The 16,924-nt window shown below is 39.9% G+C and overlaps 1 protein-coding gene across 2 annotated transcripts in view; it reads right to left on the reverse strand.

Annotated features, from left to right (window-relative positions):
- Positions 1 to 15,650, reverse strand: part of MME (membrane metallo-endopeptidase) — a 35,083-nt gene extending 19,433 nt beyond the window's left edge. The window contains exons 1-9 of one of the 2 annotated variants that reach the window (XM_010004711.1): positions 15,488 to 15,650; positions 14,136 to 14,171; positions 8,818 to 8,979; positions 8,462 to 8,542; positions 7,602 to 7,697; positions 7,377 to 7,495; positions 6,321 to 6,386; positions 3,033 to 3,167; positions 663 to 764 (exon numbers count right to left, since the gene is read on the reverse strand). In XM_010004711.1, the coding sequence (XP_010003013.1) occupies positions 663 to 764; positions 3,033 to 3,167; positions 6,321 to 6,386; positions 7,377 to 7,495; positions 7,602 to 7,697; positions 8,462 to 8,542; positions 8,818 to 8,979; positions 14,136 to 14,171; positions 15,488 to 15,647 (957 nt within the window). In that variant the 5' untranslated portion in view covers positions 15,648 to 15,650. Of the gene's footprint in view, positions 1 to 662; positions 765 to 3,032; positions 3,168 to 6,320; positions 6,387 to 7,376; positions 7,496 to 7,601; positions 7,698 to 8,461; positions 8,543 to 8,817; positions 8,980 to 14,135; positions 14,172 to 15,460 lie in introns of both variants that reach the window. The other variant, XM_010004710.1, reaches the window with a different exon arrangement.
- Between the last annotated feature and the right edge of the window lie 1,274 nt (positions 15,651 to 16,924).

Below are 16,924 nucleotides of genomic sequence, written 5' to 3' on the forward strand. Positions count from 1 at the left end.
GGCAGAGCTCAGACATCCTTGGGGAGCTGCAGTGGGAGGAGTGGGGAGAATTTTCCTGAGTCATAGACGTGACTTCCTGGGCTCCTCTCTGCTTGCTTTGGGAGCCCATCTTACAGAGGGAATGCAGGACAAACAGGACTTTTTGTTCTGAACTTGTGATAAACAGAGAGGGCCTAAATAGTCACACTGCAATGTATTTGAATCAGTTGGTGGCTGCCATCCTAACTCTTGTTCTGGGCCCTCTGGAGCTGCTGTGGTAATTATAGGAAGGGCAATTATTTGTAGTCTGCAAAGGATGCACCTGATTTCCAGCAAGGGTTGTGCAAGTACGAGCTTTGCAAGATTTATGATCCCAAATCCATCACAAGTCAAGCTCATGATATTTTTTTTCCTTTGTCCTTTTCCATCTAATTATGTTGAAACAGAGGGGCAAGATCTGCCTTCAAGTTAGGAAGAACAGTGGGTACAAAAGCACAGTCCTCTATATATAGTTTAGTGTCATCACATGTTTAGGTACTCCAGTGTTCATGTCAGGTATCCTGTTCAATTTCAAATACATGTAAACTCAAGAAAGGTCTTGAAAAGAAACAATTGTCAGTCTCATTGTTTCATCTCATCAGTCATAAACTAGAGGTTAAAATATCAGAGTATTGTTCACTCACTTTATGATCAATTTCCAATGAGAAGTTGTTTTGGAGCTGGGCCAAAGTCATTTTATTGTACAGCAGAAGTGGGTCATTTCTGTCTTCGGATTTTGTTGTTGCCTAGTTAATAATGAGAATAATAATTAAAAGTTAATAGTGAGAAAACTACAAAGTACACTGAGTCAGTTCACAGGAATTTTGGTAAGTGGATGTAGAAAGAAAAAGTCTTCCTGGCTTAATGCATTACTGTAAGTTTGTATTAACTGTAAAGTACCTTACATGTAAATATGGACAGCATTTTACAGATAAGAAGTATAGAAAAGGATAGAGTAATTGAACTAAATTTCTGACAGCAAAATGGAGCTTTACTTTTTGGGATTTATTTTGTGTTATAGCATCAACAGCTCAGGCTGTGCAGGAGCTCAGACTGGAACCAACAGATACACTCAATACAGAAATGTGCTGATGATGTTCATGGGAGGATGCAAGGTGTAAAATTTTGGGAGAAGGGAATAAAGGAGCTGAATTTATTGAGTACAGGGTGAGTAGTAGGAATGCAGTGTGACCATTCTAATCAGGATGCAGGGGCTGTCCATGCATTCTTGCTGGAGCCATGGTACAGAAACAGTCAGAACTCGGTGAGCTTTGTGTTAGCCCAGGAAAGGTGGTTTGGTACCAGTGTGTTAGAACTGTGTGGACATTCACACCTTCATGGCACAACTAAATTAGGCCTTTCTTGCAGGCAATAAAACTGCCTAGCTGCCAGAGAACTGGGTCTGTGGTGGTGCTTTATGGGGCAAGTTAATCACTGGAGTCTCTGGACAGCAAATGTCAGCAGGAAGGTCTTGGAATTAGGATGTGGACAGTGGAGAATGAGACAAAACCAACACTGAATGGTGACTCCTCCCTTGGTCTCTGAATACTTTCCTGGATATCCCCCTAGTTTTCCCCAAGCATCAGTGTGTCCCTTGCTAGGATGCCTCTGCAGGTTTCTGAAGTCCATTCCTGTATCCTCTTTCATGCCTTTGTTCTCATGCAGAAGTACCTTGGGACAGCAGCAGTACTTGCTCCCCTCATATTCCATCCCCTGTTAACTTTCACTTTTTTTTGATGGCAAAGAGAGAAAATGCAGGTACACAAACAACTACAAGAAAATAGTGAACTTGTGATCCATAAGAGTAATTCCTGAGAGAACCTACATCACTGCTGCCTCAAGTACTCTTAACTCCATCAGGAGTGAGAATAGTAGATTTCACCCATTTAAACTGCTTTGAAAAATCAGTCATGCCAAGTCTGTTTTTATCTCTCTATCCTTTTTTTTTTTTTAAAGCTCTCTCTTTTGCTTTGTCTTTCCTAATCTATTGTGCATTCAGCATTTTTTTCCGTGTTTTCTTTAACAAAGTCCCAAGAGCACAATGCCAGCTCTCTTCCAGCAACATTCAGGCTGGTGCTGAGTTCTGATGACAGCCACTGAAAAGAGGCAGCAGCAGCTCACCCACCACCACCTGTGCCCTCCAACAGCACCAGCTGCTGTAGAGACACTGCAGTTGGGGTTTCCTTTTGTACTCCCCTTCAAGTCTTTCTCCAACTCATTCCTTTTCTTGTAATATTTTTCCATCTAAGCCCGGAGGTGTGTTTCTCAGCAAAATATAAAGACAATCAAAATCAGATGGTTTTAGTTTATACAAATGGGGGAGAAAGGTTTTCCTCTGCCAAACATGTGCCCTTCCTATCAATGTAACCTGAAAAACAGCTGAAGCTAGGTTTGTATTTGGCTTGTTTTACAGTCATCCTCAGCTTCAGGTCCCTCTGAAACATTTAATAATCACAACCTATGCTTTTGTTCATGAATACTCTAATCTCCATTAGTTTTTATCTGTGCAAGTTCAAATTCTAGCTATTTCTCCAAGCCATACTTTAATGGAGAACAATGTTTAGCTAAAAATGCACTTGGAACAATCAGCATTGTGTGGGACAAACATCACTTTGTGTCGCACGGCAGGCCAGGGGTTGGGAATCTGCTGCTCTGATAACTAACCAGGGGATAATGGGGAAAAAGGACAAAGGGAGAAAAGGCCTGAAAGTGTCTCCTAACACTCACTTTCTAAACCAGACTAAACAGAAACCAAGTCTCTCTTTCATCTCCTGAAGATTAGGATAAAACATTTTGCTATTTGGAAAACAGCTAACTCAAATATTTTCCCCTGCTAGTTAGAAGGCATGTCTGCCTTACTGTGTGTTCCTCTTAGGTGTTCCAGGCCCCAAACATTTTTGGTCAGCTTTGGTCCCACAAAATAACATTAGCAAGTAACAGTTTACAGTTAGCTTTCTTAGGTATTAAGAAGAGAGTCAGTTATTTAAAGGATGCTTTTAAAGTATTTTTCTTACATTGGCAATCTCTTTCTCCAGGTCCATAACTCTCTTCATTTCTTCAGAAATCCTGCTCTCATTGACAGGAATATTTCTTTCTTGTAGGATTAGTTTAGCTACAGAAATCATGAAATCAACATAGGCAGAACATGCCTGTGGGAAAAAATACAAACATTTTAAAAACGAAATGCTTCAAAGTATAGATTAAGATTTCATATTCATTTTTGTGAACTACAGTTCTTAATCCCTTTCTTAAACAGTTTAATAGTCATTTATTCTGAAATACAGTTAGATGACAAACAGAAATTCACTTTGAAAATTCTCTCATGGAAAATTGCTGTATAATTTGTAGCACTGTTCAAAGCTAAACAGTCTCAACTACTGCTCTGTGTTTTCATTATTTAAAATGAGACATTTAGACATCCATATTTAAACCATCACCCTTGTTTTTTCTACCTCCCTTTAATTACAACTCCCCAAAATACCACTTCCAAAGAGCAATGTTCCCAGAAACATAAAACTGAGAGAAATGCTGATGGACTGTGTTGAATTAGCATTGTGGGAAAATTACTCCCAGAAGCAGAGTCCCTCCTCTATTGCTTCTTGGAACATTTAGCAGTCATGTTGCTGCATCTAAATTTAGTAGAGCCAGACACACTCCAGACAATATAGTATATACATTAAATTTAACAGATCAGAACTCACCAAGGATAAGAATGGAAATATGGAAGTATATTTCCATTCTTATGTGTTACACTATCATATATCTACACATCTCATATTTTATGGAACTTAATATTATTTGAATTCCTCTTTGATAAGCCACACTCACAGCTTCTCAAAAAATGCTGGGTTTTGTGTGCTTTTAAAATAAAGTAATAATACATAATATTGGCCAACTAATAATGCATCTGTTTTATGCAAAATAGCATTACCTGCTAAATCAGTGATGAACCCTAGGATTAATAAGGCATACATATCATCAACTTTCTTGGTAGAAATATGCCCTGGTAAACCCTGAGTAGCTCCTGAAAAGCTCCAACAGCCCCTTCAAAAAGACAGGTGCCTCACAGCACCTGGAAGGACTGGACTGTGTTATTTTAAATCAGGATGGATTATTTTATCAGAAAGAGAAAAGCCCATGAAACCACTGACAGCTACAACAACTCACAAAGAGAGTGCACACCAAGCCTGTAAATACCATTTTACAATATCCACATGCAATTTATAAAAATTCAATACAGACATTACCCCAACCAGTGAGTCAACAGACCAATCAATGGACTTTTATTTGGGCCTGAACTGCAGATGACTGTGTGGTCAGGTAGCAAAGAACCAAGTCAGCTCATTTCAGGTGGACTGTAAAAAACTGTCAGGTATTTTAGTAGGAGCTTACATGTTAGAGTAACTCCTGTATGAGCAGAGGAGTCATGTATCTCACAAGAGAAAAAGATTTTTAAAATAACTAGTTCACAGATTCCACTTGCAGCTTTGTGGTGGGAAGTCCTGAGGAAGCCAGAGGTTAAAGTACAGGAGGTTGGTATCTCTTCTGCTGCATGGAGCTCAAAGAGTAGGGTGACACAGCAGCAGGCAGGGCCAAGCAGAGACTGCTCTCCATGTCCAGGACTGAAAGGAGGAACGTCTCTCACTTGAAGTATTCATGCTTGTAAGAATTAATCTGCCTCTCAGTGATAAATGTCTGGGCTATGAAAAGACTTCCTCCTCTATGTCCCAGCAGTGGCAAGCAGTGTGGTAAATTCAGGTAGGTCAGAGATAAGAATGGGAATTGAATGTAATGCTGCAGTGGGTATAGGACAAGGAAGGGAGCAAACTGGGATAGATGAACCAGCTCCTTTGAGCCCCTCACACGTGGTAAAAATGTAACTGAACAGTTAATAGGGTAATGATTATCTTTACTAGCATATGGCCTGTAATTAAATGTAGTGAGTATTAGATCATTAACTGTTTGTATGTCAGCAAAATCCCTACAAATCCAAAATGTTTAGCATGCTTTCTCATTGCTTCTGCATTTAATGACACAGGAGAAAACTGGCTAATTAAAGGTTACTGCAGTGGCAATTCCAGCTACCACATGACTCCAGCAAATCCATACACTTCAGCTCTCAAGGATTTAAAGCACATCCAAGATTAGTAACAAGGAATACAGAGTGTGAGTGCTAACAGGTTAATGAAAATGCATATAAATAATAACTAAATATTAATTAAAGGAGACCAAATGAGATTTTAGGTATCTGAAGCCATTTCTATGGTTTCACATACTTTAGCTGCTGCATTTTCATTCAGCAGTTGTCTTAGAGGACTGTGATTTTTTCAGATGTTTCATGCAGAAAAGTGTGGTTTTGGTTCTGAATGGTTCTTTTTTTTCTTTCTAAGCCTAATAGTGAGACGAGTAGCTCACCTGGACTCCACTGACAACCACAACACTTGCCAATCGATGCCAGTTGATCCTAGTTTAAAAATGGCGGGTTTTTTTGTAGAGACAGAACAGGGCTGATCCATAAGCACTCATATTCTGTCTTAATACAACTTTGACAGTTATGAGGGACCTCCTGATTCAGCTGTGAAGCCTGGCAGAAGCTGTGTAACAAAGCTAAAGTTTCTTCATGTTTATTTATTTCCTTCCAGTAGGTCCTAAGAAGTCAAGTAGCTGTTCCTCTTCTGACTTCCATAATCATGCAGGAATTGTGTGGAAAAGCTGCTACTTTCCTCACACATATGTGGTCAGTGATTACAGAAGGAATGGAAGAGAAGGGAAGGGGAAACAGGGAGGGAGATAGGCTGGGATGTCTGGGGTATAGTGATGCCAGAGGATGTGTAGTCTTTCCATCCAGTGAAGAGACAATTGGTACATACTGGGCTCCCAGTGCAGCCAGGAGGATCAAACTAGGTCACTAACATTCATGGTGTAATATAATAACACCTCATCTTCAGGAGACTTGTTACCTCCCTCCCATTCTCAGCTAACTAATTTCTGCTTGCCCTTAATCTCATTTCTCTGTATCTTTGTTTCCTTCTTGGCTCTCTCTTCTTGCACACCCACCCATGTTAGATTTCTTTCTCCAGTCTGTCACACATGCTGTTCTCCCCTGCAGAGCAACCTTGTTTAAATGCTTATCGTTATTCACCAGTTCTCCCAGTGATGTTCCCCAGAGGCAGTACTCAAATCTCTTTGGGGAAGTGCTGCTCCTGCTCTTTGCCTGTCCCTACCCTTAAGGATATGTCTGACTTGAAAAGATAGGCTCCAAGTTCTGAAATGTAGCCAGTGAGCTGGCAGCTTCATCTTACCTCTTTGTATGCACCAGTGCATTCATAGTAGTCACGGGAAGGCAGACCAAGCCCAGGTTGATCAATCTAGGGATTCAAATGAAAATGAAAAGGTGCTTAATGACAAACAGGCATAGCATTCTACTCTTATTTGCTCACATAGAGGTTGCTGATGCTTCCCTCTTGCCAAATTACCTCCTTGCCAAAGGGGACTTTATCTCTCATCCTATTCCCCTCTTTTAATTCTTTTCACTCCGCTTACACTTTTTGTCTGTCTTTTCAGTCTCCTTTTTCCTGTTGCTGAACAAGTCATGCTGTGTGTAACCAGTGTGAAAACTGTGGCTATACAGGAGACAACACAGTACCTGGCAAGGCTGCTGCTGTGTCTTTGAAATTGATACATGCAGTAGAGTCAAGGATCCATCCACCCACTGACTTGGACCTGTGCTCTTGTACCTGCTGCATCTCAGGAGTAACTGGTGAAGAGTCACCATAGGTAGCACTGTCATCCTCTGGATTCTCCATTTCCAGAGATCCTCCTATATTTACAGGCAGGGCACTCTCCTTATGCAAATGTCCTCAGCCACTTCCATGTCTGTGCCAGCTGCCTGCAGGTCCCCTTAGCGCTTTGGCATCTGAATGCCATGTAAAAACAGCTCCCCTCATGGGAGCTTCCTGCCCTTGGGACCTCAGCCCAGGTTTTCAGTGACAGAGCTTTCTGCCCAAGTTACATTGTAAGGAAATCATGTTTACTTAATTGCTTGCATGCATATATAAGTAGATCGTGTCTGTCTTCTGCCCAGTGTACACATAAGTTGGGTCTTGTTATTTTCACCTCACTGAAAGTAACAGCATATGAGTGCACAGAATAAAGATGTTAACTCAGACAATGGACAGTACACCCTGAAACTGATAATTTAGGTTTGAAAACTACATAGATTCACAGACTCATTGACAACATACTCTGGTAATATTTAAATCACTGATGTTTCTCCTGATTAACATTTCTGTCTATGCGTTAGGTTATTTTCCTGCATTTTTATGATCAACAAGACAATACCACCCAAGGAGACTTACATGAATGATGTGGGCTGTGGAATTTTTATCATCTGTGCCAACAAAAAAATTAATAAGGACCTTTTTTCCATATCTGGAATTCAGCTGTGCAATAGCTGTCTCAGCTGTCCAGGCAGCACCTAAGCAAATGAAAGGTATACTCTGTCTCTATTTTTGGTAAGCAATGAAAAATACAATAATTTAGAAATTTCAGCTGTAAAAGGCAATAAACACAGATTATCTTACCATAGGAAGAATCCCAGTTAGCTGTTGCTACAGGCCAGTCAGATACATTTGGCAATAAACTGATTAAAGGCTGTCCACCTCTGCCATCAATGGCAGCTTTTGGAAAAAAATAAAATTAGTTACCATGACATTTTAAAACACAGAAATGTTACACTATCAAAGTGAGTTCAGAATAATGAAGCTGAGAAATATATCTTCACCACCACCACAACAGAAGTATCCTCCGTCGTATTTTTACATTGTTCTTTAACATTTAATTTAAAAAACATGTTTCAGTCATGACTGCAAACAGCATATGTGAAACCCTTGTGACCATTGTGACATTGAAGATCTGTTGTGTTTTCACTCTGCAAACAGCTTGAAGTAGTAGTTTTGAAAAGTATTAATAACATTACAGAAAGTACAGAAACACCATTTGGAAGCACTGCTCACTGTTTTACAGCTCCTCATTCTAGTGGCAGCATCGAGCTCAAATTCTTGAAATAAATTATATCCTTGTCTCTCCAGAAGGCTGGTATGCCAGTTATTTTGCACCTCAGCCCTGATAATTTCTACAAAAGAAGTTAACTCCCATGTAATGAGAAGAATTTGAGTTTAAATAGCTGCAGCAAACCTGTAACTGAAGAGTAATGTAGTGTTACTTAAAATAGAAAAGCTAGTAAAACAGGAGACATGATACTGATTTTATTATTGGCATTCTTACCTGACTTTATAGAAATTGCACATTTTAGTTTTCACAGAGACTTTCTGACAATTTATGCAGAGAAATTGGGAGGATATAGGTATTGCTGACTGTGAAGATGGGATTCTGTGGATTATATTTATGTATCCCACATGCAATAAATTCAGGAGACACTTACTTTCATTTATGCATGATCTGTAAAGAGTTTTTGCCTTCTGCACTGCTGTTATGTCATTGCTGCTTGGTGTGTCCAGGACATCTGCAACACACAGACACCAAATATAGCTGAATAGCTGGTATTTAATTGGAAAGGTGCTGAAGTCTGGGCAGCCCTGCTCCAGTGTCAGACACAACAGCACAGCTTCCTCAGCATTCTCCAGGAGAACAGTTTGCGGTAGATTTGACCTGAACCAAACACAAAGAAACTGAAACACTTGTTAGTATTTTACTTTGCTAGTCAACTGCATCTTATTAGGATAACACGTAAGCCAAAGGAGAAACTTTATATAGTCCACAAACATAAACTCCACTGACCTTTTAAAACAACCTCTAGTTCATCTCTTAAAATGTCAAAGTTACTATAACGGGAGCTGGTTTCTGGAATGACGTTCCTCTTCAGCCACCCCCCACAGGCATATTGGTAGAAATCATTGCAGGGCTCTGCAGTGCTGTCCATGTTCTGCAGGATTCGGGCTGCTGTAATGCGAGACACATCAAGGCATCAAGAGTCTTTAGAGGAAATACATTGATACATTTGTTTGCTTCCAAGAGGGAAGTAATATATATATTTAGTTTAGAATAGGCTCAAGCCTACTTGAATGCTCTAGCCCCAACTAAGTACTGTTCAGTGAACAACTGGGCCTTTACTGCCCAGAACACAAATCTTTTTCTGTTGCCTGTGTTTACTGATAGGTAAAGTGACTGATGTTCCTGCCCCATGTGAGTGCTTGGTTGGTTTTAAATTAAATGTAAGATGTTTCGTTTACTGACTTACACTTCTTTGTATTGAAACATGGAGAAACATTAAAAGCACATGACATATCAGAGGTTAAGTATCCTGCGTAATACAATTTAAGTAATTAAGTGTGATGTAGGCTCAGCTGAATCCAGTCTGTTTCAATAGTGACTTTGTTGTGCTGTATAAATTCTTGTCAAGAACGTTTTCCTATCAGTACTTTCCTGAACCTACATGGATTTTTTTAGACTTATTCCACATTTTACTCTAGAACTGATAATGCCTCTTGCTGTGGCTTGTCAAATTTGACTTTGTCTATTTGGCTTTGTGAGTTGACCCTCTTGGAGTGACTTGTCAAAGACTAACCAGTTACTGTCCTGACATGGGATCCTCTACCAAAATCTGATTCCTTAATGAGTTTCCCAGCTGCTGTTCACAAACCTTCTGTGCTTTTTCTTGTTTTTATTCCTCTTCCACCTAGACTGCTTTTGTCACTTGTGTGCTAGCACAAAGTCTCTCACAGAGAGGAGAGATCCTAGGAGCCAAACAAGAGCTAGTGATACCTCTGAATTTCCCAGGATACTAAATATCCTTCCCATTTTTCAGACATTATTTTTAGTAAATGCTAAGGCTTGTGATTTCAAGTGTTCATTCCTCCCACATGGGTGAGTCAAATATTTATAGTTTTTTCTCCATTACTTTCAGTATTTCCACATCTACTGGTGGAAAGAAGGGGTGGACAGACAGGCTGGTATTTATGCTGACTTGCCTCCTCGCCATCCCCTGCCTCATTTTTATAGCAATCTTCAACTGGCTTAGGAGTGTTGTATTTTAGCCCAACATCTGATGGCTTTACAATGCTCCAGTGTTTCAAAGATGAAAACAACCTCAAACCCCTGCATTTTCAATTTTAGACTGCTGTAGTGGCATAAAAACCACTGCAGGAGTAGGTACAGTGACCAGCACGTGATTCTTTTCCTTTGGAGCCAGTGGCAGGCTGACTTCAATTTGAAAGGCTACAGAATCATGCCAACAGCCAGGGAGTCTGCACTTTGTCATGTTTTTACTAGGTTTGACCCTTTGACCCATTCTTGAGAAAGCCAAGTATCCAGTCCTACTGTCCAGTCAATTAGAGCATGAAATTCCCTCTCTGCCTGTAAACTTGGACCAGAGGCAATAAGCACATACAGAAATAAGAACAAAATAAATCCTCTTCAACATAAGAAAAAACTTCTTACTATAAGGGTGCTCAAACACTGGAATGCGTTGCCAGGGAGGTAGCAAAGTCTCCATCTGGAAAACAACCTAACTTGACCAAACAAGATCCTGAGCAACTTTCTCTAGTTGACCCTGCCTTAATCAGGGCCGTTGGACTGTGTGGTCTCCAGAGGTCACTTCCAACCCCAACTGTTCTGTGATTGTGTCAGCTCTGGTACTTGTTTCTGCCTAGTTTGTCCTGTTTCATTTAGGGGAAGGGGACTGTTTTGAGTAGTGCACTTTTCTCCTACCTTAGCTTGATCCATTTGCTGTAAAAGAGGAAGATTGCAAATTTTTACTAACTTCTCCTGTTTTAAGGGTATCCTTATGATAACCTCTGCTAGGCTGGAGCAACATCTGAAGGGCAACACTGTCCCTTGGATTATTTTGGCATGTGTTAATCCAGCAATAAAATGATTAACAGCCAGGACCAGACATCCCATCATTCAGAGGAGTGTGCCAGCCCAGCCAAAAAGTACTGGTAGGAGAGAGAAACCTTCTGACACCAAGAAAAGATGGTTCATATCCACTAACTTGTGACTTAGGTGTTTTTTTTTAAATGAAACAAAATACCCAAAATTAAACCTCAGGAGAAACCTACATCTTGTGTAAATCTGAGCAATCATTAACAGTTATTTTTAAGTTGCTACTTGTGCCCAAAGGAGCTTTATGGCAAGTTCCTGACAGTATGCATGGAGGCATTTTTGCTCTAGAGATAAGAAGTGTGAGACTGATGAATATTTTCTTACTTTAATTCTAATACAGGTTAATTTATACACATATAAATACAGATAAAACTCCTCATTAGTCCTCAGTATTGTTTTGTTGAATGTTTGTGTTTGTTCCTATTCTCACTTGTTTATTTGATTTCCTGACTCTCTAAAGAACACACAGCCTTATCTCAATTACTTTCAATGATTAATTTTATTGTAGCACTCCTGATTGCCAATTATTGCTTTAATAGCTTACAAATAAAGTAATATAAGCTGACATAAGAACCAGTGACCTGGGAAGGACATAGAGAAACTGAATATGCTTACCCAGGTGAAACTGGTAGAAGAGATACCAAAATTCCCTATTCTTCCTCATAAGCCTGTGCTGTCCTAGCTCAGGAGAATCAGCAGAGTATGTCAGCCTATTCAGAAAATGTACCAATCCCATGGAATCTTCATGTGCTGCATTGCAGTGGATTTGACAAACTTTGACAGCATTATCATGCAGTTACTGATGTTTTACCCTGTGCATAGCAATTTAATTTTCATTACTTTTTTTTCTTCTGGTCATATATTTGAAGCTGCTCTTTTAAATGTACTGTAAATTCTGTCAGTATCTTCATTCTTGGCTTGTACCTATTGCGAAATTTTGAAATTCACTGCAAACAATTGTCACAGTATTGGCCAGTTCTGGTGCAAGGCATCCCCAATGCTCTTCTGTCTGTTCCTAATTGTATTTCATGCACTGGCTGTGTAAGTGTGGAGAAGGCTCAAAACTTCTGCAGTTTCTACCTTGAAGGCATTGTGCAAGGCATCCCCATTGCACTTCTGTCTGTTGCTAATTGTATTTCATGCACTCCACACTTACACAGTGTGGAGAAGGCCCAAAACTTCTGCAGTTTCTACCTTGAAGGCATTATACCATGGTGGGACACGTAAATCCTGGCTGAGTGAATAAATAACAATTTTAAATTCAAACTGGCCATTTCCATCCATTCTAAGTCCTTAACAGACAGATGCAGGATGTGGAGAGGGAGTTGGGCAGTGACTGGCACAGCCAAATGTCCTGGGGGGCTCCCTGACCCCAGCTGGGAGGTTCTTTGCTATGACACTCTAACTGACTATGCAGATTTTTGGCTGCTTCTGGCAATGGACCCTTGCTAGGCAGGAACACACATTAAGGCTACAGATCATGAGGTCAGAAGTGTTCCAGTCTGACATCACAGCTATCACCTCTGTTCAGGCCTTACTTGAGGTATAGCTCCATAGCCAGAACTTCATGAGAGACACTGGTTGCCTCCCAGGACCCTACAGGATGGTATGTGGATACTGCAGATTAGCAGCTGGTAAAATACAAAAGGTGCCTTTTGCCCAGTTGTAAATATGTGTTCCAGACTGCACACGTAGTAGTAATTACTCACAGAGTAGTCCCTCTGTCTGCAGTGGAGCAGTTTTCATGTCCTATATAGCAGCAGCAGAATGGGGATTACACAAGAGCTCTATGTGAGCTCATTTTCCTGCCAGCAGAAAACACCTCCATAGAGCACATTTATAGCACTGCCCTGGCACTGAACATGTTTTGAGACTAAATTCTCACCATTTCTTTAGAATTTACTCTTTCAATGTTTGAACTAGACAACTTGTAGAATATGGAGCAGATGACAATCAGTAAATGAGATAAATGTGTGAATAAAATAAAGCTGTTTTTAATGAAAAATTAAAAGAGAGTTTGACATTAGAACCACACTGTACAGTTCTATTTTGGGACAGTTTAGTCTATCTCCCTTTTTTTCCTCATTTTGTGTTTCATTATTATCTCTGTTGAATTGAGGCAATTTATATTTTTAGAAATGCTCCTTCTTCACTGTTCTGTAAGTTTGTAAGCCTGCCATTTCTCCCCATCAATGTCCTTACTGGGATCCTTTCACAATTTTACTTCTTTGTTGAGGATCCAACAATCAGCAAGAATGTTTTATTCCCTAAATACTTGCTGGTAAAGCTTGTAATGGAAGCATAAAAGAATAAAACTGTTCTGCTTAATTAAACTACTTTGTGATAGGTCTTCAGTTTACATTATGCCTTATTTCTCCAGACCTACTGCTGTTCCTTTTTGAGTTCATTCATCATTACACAGTCTGAACTTCTTTGTAACAGATACGCTTATTTAGCTGAAAAGGAGCATATTCAGAGATTTCAAAGACCGAGTAGATCCCTGACTCGATTACTTCTCAAATCACAGCATGAGCTTTCATGGTGGCAGGAAAACTTTGGTAGTGTAATTAGAAGACAGTGATGACCACCCAAAGTAAATCCTGTAGGATTTAGGCTGTGCTGATGACAACATGCAGTTGCTGAGCAAGGGACTGCACTGGGGCTGGACAAAATGCAAGATGTTTGCTTGGTGAGCTGAGAGTCACGGTGTGCGTGCTGGGACATGATCCATGTTCTGAGCTCCCATTTTAGATTTCTTTCCACCCTCTGTGACTGGGCCACAGGCTTTGTGAACTGTGTGGCCAAGTTATTCTACAGGGGTGGAAAAAGCAGAGGAGGAATGCCTGCCAGAAAGGGACACCAAGGGAGGGAGTTCAGGCTCCCAACTTCAGAAGCTTCCCAGAAAAACATGCTCAAGAGACCTGTTAGAGGGGTACACAGGTGTAACAGTGACCTCACACTGGCAGTGCAGGGCTGGGGCATTCTGTGCTGAGGCTGTTTCTAAGTCTTAAAGGAGGCACATCCTGATGACTGATATGACAATGTCACATCACAGGATTTTACATTTGTAGAAGAAACATGCGAAGAAAAATGATTTTGGTTAGCGGATCCCATGCCTCAGTGTGCCTGGCTGCAGTTACATGGGAAACTTACACAGTGGGAATTTTGTTTACAATTATAGAAATTAATTAAAATGTACAAATTTTCATTCTTACCTGATTTTATACAGTCTGGTGTCTTGCAGACCCCATCTAAAAGAGGATACAGTTGTATTCTTAATTCTTGAATGAATGTAAATATAATAAAACCTACAGTAAATTTTATTTGCATTGGCAGTCACTTCAGAATTGCATTAAATTGCAGTGTACAGTAAGATAAAGAAGAATGGGCACCTTACACTCACTAAGTGAATATTTACAGGATCAGACTCTAAAAATACCATCATCTTCATCCCTTTGGGGTCATTCAGTGCCTGTCATTCAAAATCTTATGGGCAAAATAATATGAAATTTGAAGAAAAGAGGACTGAAGACACTTGAAAACTCAGTTTGAATTTAGCAATACCCTTCAATGACAAAAGGAATTGACAATTCTGAGACATGCATTCTGAAGTCTCTTAAGCAAAATACAAGGTACAGGAACACAAAAATGTTTCCTTTTGAGACTTTAGAAAGAAACATTTTTTATTTCAGAATGGCATTTTTCCATTCCATAATTGAAGTAGACTATAATAAAACACTGAAACGAAGTTACTAAGTACTTTAAAATTAACAAAGCATTTCTGATGTAAGGAAACATTCTAATTTGACCCCAAATGGAAATTTTAGCTTCTCTATATTATCTTTTCTAAAAATCACCAGGGTATTTACCCCTGAACTATTTTTAAATATTTTGGTATGGCTGGTGAACCACAAACCTCTCAGTTTGACTACACTCACTAAGAGTCCTTGCTGCAACAGCCTCTAAAAGGAAAACCCAGGAATTTCATGCATATACAGGAGTATGGAAGAAGCACTGTTGTTTAGTTTCTTCAGCAGTGTTGTATTTTGTAGAGGTTTTGCTTACTGAAGCATTAATTACAAACAGAAGGTTTGCCAAGTCAGAACAAGCAGATGTTTTGTGTTTACCACAACTTTGTGTGAACAAATGAGTGAGTCCTCCCTGGAAAAAAGCAGTTTTGTAACAGCATCCAGCAATAAGTGTGGATGCAGCTTTACATTTCAGGTAATTGTGTCATAATGTCTAGTGACATACATATGAAATACGGTTATGATGTAGTAGCTATTAATCATCTGATTTTATACACTGCTTGAGGTACAATTTTCTATTATTGGGCAAATAATTCTGAGCTGACCTCATTATTTTCTTAATATTTATGTAGCAGAGCTATATTTACCATGCAACACAATCTTTTCTAATACAGCATTTTAATACAATGTAACTTCAATTTTTCTAACTATATACCGACAACTGGATTCTATTCATTGAATTATTTTCCCCTGATTTCTTAAAATACTTGGAAGTTCATATGTATTCACACCTCCAGAGGCACTGGATGTGTACTCACCGTCATACGTTGCATACAGAATGATCATGGTGATGGCCACAATGGCCAGCAGCACCACCACCACAGCCAGCCCTATCTCCAGGGCACTCCAGCGCAGCTTTTTCTTTGGTTTTGGAGTATTCATTTCAGTTATATCCATCTGGCTTTCTGACTTGCCCATAACCCAGTGTCTGCAGAGGAAAAGGGAGAAATCACTGGAGGACTTACACTGAGGCAAAGCTCTTGAAGCTAGCTCGACTGCACAGTACAAAGATGTTTTCTGGATGAGTTTTCAGAGTATTTGTAACACTACTAGAATGTCGGTCATGAAATTAAAAATTCTCTCCTTACACACACACACACAAACACACACACAAACACACACACACACGTACCATACACTTCTCATAGTTTATGGAGAAGTGAAGCGTGGTCTTCCTTCACATGAAGGGGCAATCAAATAGCCAAAAGAAGCCAATAAAAACCTATTTCTAAAACATACCCATGGGGTTTAATCTTGTATGATGGTACAGGAGTTCACAAGCAAAAAGCAAGTCTCCCTGCTTAAGTAAAAATTAACTTAATCTGCCAATTACTTATCTAATGCCAAAGGTCAAAATATGCCATTGTGCTTCGCTGTCATTTCTTAAAACATCACGTAAGCAATTCTTGACTACAGCTTTACAGCTGTCCCTAAAAACAGAAAATAAATATTCCAGGCTCTGCTGGGAGCCTGTCAAATTCACACTGAAGATAGTCTTCAAGTAATTTCTGAAGAATCACGACGAGCACTCTCTTCTGAGGCTAGAGCACTGTAAATTAGAAGTGAGCACAACACCTACCTGTAAAATTGGTGGGAGTGGGAATGGACTCACACTGGCTCATGGAATGTGCATGCAATAGTAGATTTTAAAATCTATGGTGGTGTTTCTGTTGCTCTTCAGAGACAACCTCCCCACCTTTTGCAGTACTGCTGTTCCACTGTTCTTCGCTCTCTTCATCTGCTCCCATTTATTTAGGGCCAGACCTTCCTCTGCTGACAGACATTCCAATGCCCATGCATACAGCCTGTATTGCTCATCGCTTCACAATAAAAACTCAACAGTTTCTATTCACACCATTTACTGGAGATCTTTTCATCCATAGATAGAGTACACACCCTTTCCATTCAGTGGGGGACAATATGATACAAGAAGGCCAACCAGTGGTGCAGGTTAAGGGCATTCAGCTCTTCTTGTATTCATCCCACCCTTTCTTCCCTGCTCCCTGTGAGTAGAAGCAGTAAGGGAACCCTTCTGTGTTTCTGCATCCATGCAAGTCTAAGACTTGAATGTTATTGTTCTTCCTCTGGACCTTCTGTTTCTGCCTGTTTTGTGTTCTTTAGTTTCCAAGTATTTGTCTTCCTCTCTTTGATGTCCACCTCACCTAGAATGCCAGCTCCTCCACTGCAAAAACATG

The sequence above is a fragment of the Chaetura pelagica genome, unplaced genomic scaffold (assembly GCF_000747805.2).
Source record: "Chaetura pelagica isolate M959 unplaced genomic scaffold, ChaPel_1.0 scaffold829, whole genome shotgun sequence".
Lineage (NCBI taxonomy): Eukaryota > Metazoa > Chordata > Aves > Apodiformes > Apodidae > Chaetura > Chaetura pelagica.